This window comes from Fulmarus glacialis, unplaced genomic scaffold (assembly GCF_000690835.1).
Source record: "Fulmarus glacialis isolate BGI_N327 unplaced genomic scaffold, ASM69083v1 scaffold23912, whole genome shotgun sequence".
NCBI lineage: Eukaryota > Metazoa > Chordata > Aves > Procellariiformes > Procellariidae > Fulmarus > Fulmarus glacialis.
The window spans coordinates 363-4,957 of record NW_009197533.1 but is presented as its reverse complement, the minus strand read 5'-3'; the positions used below and the strand labels follow the sequence as shown (position 1 = coordinate 4,957).

The 4,595-nt window shown below is 41.0% G+C and overlaps 1 protein-coding gene across 1 annotated transcript in view; it reads right to left on the bottom strand.

Annotated features, from left to right (window-relative positions):
• Positions 1-452: 452 nt before the first annotated feature.
• UCHL1 (ubiquitin carboxyl-terminal esterase L1 (ubiquitin thiolesterase)) overlaps positions 453-4,595 on the bottom strand; it is a gene marked incomplete at its 5' end in the record, with an annotated part of 4,501 nt that continues 358 nt past the window's right edge. Inside the window, 6 exons of the mRNA XM_009572585.1 lie at positions 453-880; positions 1,173-1,231; positions 1,611-1,680; positions 2,062-2,109; positions 2,185-2,270; positions 3,619-3,769. Coding sequence (XP_009570880.1) covers positions 794-880; positions 1,173-1,231; positions 1,611-1,680; positions 2,062-2,109; positions 2,185-2,270; positions 3,619-3,769 — 501 coding nt within the window. The remainder of the gene's footprint in view (positions 881-1,172; positions 1,232-1,610; positions 1,681-2,061; positions 2,110-2,184; positions 2,271-3,618; positions 3,770-4,595) is intronic.

The following is a 4,595-nucleotide window of genomic DNA, read 5'->3' as shown; positions in this document are numbered from 1 at the left end:
TTCTTTTAACCACAGGTAGGTAAAAACCTGTTCTAATACAGTCTCCTATAAGGAAACACAACACCAACCAATTCAGTGGGTATTCTGTTGCTTGTAGCATTAATACAAATAGTCTCTGTTTAAGAGCACCTTCAAGTTGACATTTTAGTGTTCCTTTATCGCACCTTCACCTCTAAAATAAATGTATTCAGGGTGGCGAATTGCAGCTTAAGATTCAGACTGGACATTAGAAAAAGCTTTACCAGAAGGGTAGTGCAGCACTGGAATATGCTATGCAGACAATGGTGCATCTCTCCATCCTTGGAGGCCTTCACGACACCAGAAAAAGCACCTGAGGCAGACATTAACTTTTTGCTCAGAGGAGAGCTTTGAGGGTCCTTTCAAAACAAGGTTTATAGAGGATACCACACTTAACTCCTTTTGGAGAAAGTTACAGTGATCACTTTAGTCCATTTAGTCTTCCAGCAGAACAAATTTATTCTCATTAAGGACAAGGAAATACCAACCAACAGCTCAATTAACATGACACAGATTAAACAAGCCCTGTTAAGCATTTTCTACTTAACATGTGAAAAAAGAGTCTAAAGACATCTGATGTGTCCGAACTGTTCACATTAAAACTTGAGCTCATCCTTTAGCATAAGCTCAGCCAATGTTGCTCCTGTGTATAGCAAAAGGTGGAAACAATTTAAGTTACCAGAACAGCTGTATTTAACAAGTACTGAAGCACTGGAGTTTAGACTGCATTTACTGGTGTGCTATTAGACTGCTTTCCTTGCATCTCTTCAGAGTCTCAGGCAGACTTGCAGAAAGCCACAGCAGAAAAACGAACTTCTCCTTTTTCACGTTCTGTAAATTGTCTACAGATCTTAGCAGAATCCTTGGAAGAAAAATAAAATGTTTAGACTATCAGAATACACTTGCTATAGAGACCAAGTCTTTGCAGCTCCTCTCTGTGTCCCACCAACTAAGTTACAAGGTCTCGTAGCACCAGCTAATAAATACACTTAACAGCTATCTAGCTCTGCAACACACTACTACCTTGTTACCACGGTGTAAGAAGCACCAACTTGTACAGCAAGTACGTACAGCCACTATACACTGAATGCATGCCTCTCATCCTTTTATAAGCCTTGGTTTCAGGGAAACAAGCAGGTAGGGAGAAGTCTTACCTTCAATAGCAAGTCATCTGAGCTTGTGCCATGGTTTACAGGAAATGGCATACGCCCATCTGTGAAACAAAGTCCAATCACTCGGTGTACTTAATACTTCTTCTGAATTAGCAAAACTGAGCTTAGTGGGCCCAAGAAACAAGTACACACATGAAGATACTTGGGAGGTCAGAATAAATTGTCAATACATAGCTTGAGTAAGCAGGGGACTAAGTATTCCCACCTTTACAGGAGATTACATGCTTTACAAGAGGGCCTAGGCCTTCAGTGCAACCCATCTTCAGTTAAAATCTTCAAGTGAAGGTACAAACTATGTATTGGCTTTGAGAGGCTCAGTGAACAGCTTAACCAGCTCCAAGTATCTAGCCTGAGCCCCCAGTGCTGCTGTACAGTGTAAAGCAGGCCCAGTCCAACTACAGAGAGTTCTCAGGACCTTACCCAATTCATACAGATGTCCATCCACATTGACAAACAGGATAAAGTGGAAGTTCAAACTGTTGTCCTCAACCTTAAGAGAGACCATTAGATACATTTGTTAGATTGAAAAAAGCCTAGTACTGTGAAGTACTTGTGACTACAGGACAGAGGAGATGTCACAACAAAGCAACAGCAAATGACTAAAAACTTAAGTTCAGCTGAAGAGGTCTCTGCAAGACCTCTACAAGGCCAAGCATCAAAAATCCTAATGTACAGTCACATTTTCAGACTGGGTCTGAAACCAAATTTTCAATCCATGTTTCAGGAAGAAATCCTACACAAGCATTCACCCATGAGTCACTCATTTCTCTTTCCACATGAGCTGTAACAGCTATCTGCCAGACAAAAAATTGCAATGCTCTACCACCTTCATTAACCCCTTCTCCCAAGATTTTACACATTTGTATCTTACCCGACATTGTCCTTCTTGTGCGACCGAATTGTGGACTTCTTGTATAGCCTTAAGAGAAAGCAGATATAGGTTACTACATCCTTAAGTGCTGATAGCTGTCAGCAGTTTGTGTAGTTTATATACCTTATTATTTGCAAAATGCTTAGCTCTCTCTTCAGGAGACAGATCAGCTGTTTCATCAAGAAACTTCTTCAGGGCAGACCCCTCACCTGCACAAGATGATCAAAGATTTTGTTCAGTATAGGTACAGCATCAGTTACAGTTCAGACGCAGCCCTCAGTAATCAATGCTTGTTGCACTAACTAGGAGTAATTGCATTCTGCCTGGAACCATCCCCTGCATAAGCATATTATAACTAGCACTTGAAGCAAGCTATTTATCCAGAAGCTATTAATCTACACACAGAGCCAGAGTTCAGGTGCTTCAGGGTACTCTGGATGCTTGTCTTAGAACTCACTTTCAAATGGAATTTAGCTTTTCTGATTTCCCCCCCCCATATGGCAGAGGTGTTCAGTCCTGTTTTAAAGAAATTCAAGAAAGGTGCCAGCTGTGAGGACACTTAAGTATGAACTAACAGAATATGGGTAAATGAAATTGAGTTGTCTCCCTGCCTTCAAATGAACACAGCACTTGTCATGCCAGGCTTACTTTGGTTTTCCAGAACATAAATTAGTGCAGTACTAAGATGCACTGAATTCTACTCTTACATGCATCATTCATTTCACTCATCAAGAGTCTGCTATTTCAGAAAATCCTCTCAAAAAGAGTAAAGCAAAGCTACTCTCATTTAGCCTTCCATACGGGTTTTCCTTTGTTTAAAAAGGAATCCCACCCTACCCAAAGGGTTCAAGTTCTCTTGGAATAATGAAAGTAAGTTACATTTCGCAGATCTCTAGTCTTTGAACAATAGACTATTTCCTGGACTCAATGCTTTTTTGACAAGGACTTGTAATCCGGTTTCCTACGAGTTTCCAGCCACCAGTTACCTAAGCCAGTTTTACACCCTTTTCTGTAAGAGAACCATCAAAACTATTATCTCTGCAGGAAAAGTCTACTTACAGACCCTTAGGACCTATATGACCCTTATCATCCTATACGGCTTTCCCAGCAAAAAGAAAACATGTTTTAGACTGATTCATAGGCTACCCTGAGCAAGGCTGTTTACATTAGACTAAGTGACATGAAGAACTTTTATCTCTTCAGTTGACATCACCTACACCAATGTCAATAGCTACTTCTGAACATGATACTTCCTAATTACAGATTTTGGCCAGTCCTACTACATGCCCTTTTCCTCTTGCATCGCTCACTAGGATGATACCTCTGCAGCTACCAAAGAGGAGTCAAAGTACGTTCCCTTCTGTGATTCAGGTAAAAAGTGAGACCACATGCCCCCCTCCAAGAGCTGAAAGACCCATGTACCCACTGAAGCAGTACAGCATGCCTCAACTTGGCTTGCATGAAAGCCCCAGGTGTCTCCTATAGCCCATACCCACTCAATCTTTCCCCCATCATAAAAAAATGTCAATTCAAGCATTTCAGAACATTCATACTCACCAAGCTTCACTTTGTCTTTATTATTAGCAACTGCATGTATCAGACCAATTGTCCCACAGGAGTTACTGACCGTCTGCTTCAGGAAATACACCTTGGAACTGATTTCTTGGTCCTTTATTTTCTCAGTCTGTTGTTTCCTGAAGTTCTCATGCTGTAAACATGTAACTGTTTTAAGCATTTCACCACAGTGGTATCTTTTTATTGTGCAAACTACTAGACAAATGAGTTGTGCAGGAGAATCAATACCAGGACTAGACAAAGATTTACCCAGAAAGTCATCTTCGTGGCATAGGTCCAGTAAAGCATCATATGTCTCTACTGGATGCAGGCCAAGCCTTAATGGACTACCTGCATGACTCAGTCATATCCAAAGGCACCGTTCTTAGCCTCTCCACCTGTTCTGTACACTGGAAATAGCTTGGGGTGGGAAATCATATAACAGATAGGCTCTTTTATATCCTCTCTCAATTGTTTTGGTCCATTTAATGAGACTACTCAGCATGTCTCTGCAATAGCTTGCCTTTGTACCTTTAGGTTACTTGCTTTCATGAACCCCCTGCCATCAGAACAATGTATAGACAAGCGTAAAACTCATCACTACTGAAAGGCTGTAATCCTTCCTTTAAAGAACCTGTTAAATATACTTTATTTCAAAGTCCATCTCCTCACCTACTAATCAATTGGATTAAATGTATTAATCATACAGAAGTAATTTAGGCGTCTCCAGACACAATGATTCAGCATGGTAACAGAATTGCTATTCCTCACGCTCAAGACTACTAACGCTTTTTCCTCAGTCTGATATACAAAGTAAAGTGTAAGAGAAGTATTAGAATAAAAGGCCTTGTTTTGTTGCTCAGTGCATTTTAGTTCAGGCTATTTGGAGGCTGGGGCCAAGCACCCAGCACCCCACCAGCCACCCACAGCCCCAGTGCAAGCCAAACCCATTCCCAACCATCTGATGCTTGGAGAGATGA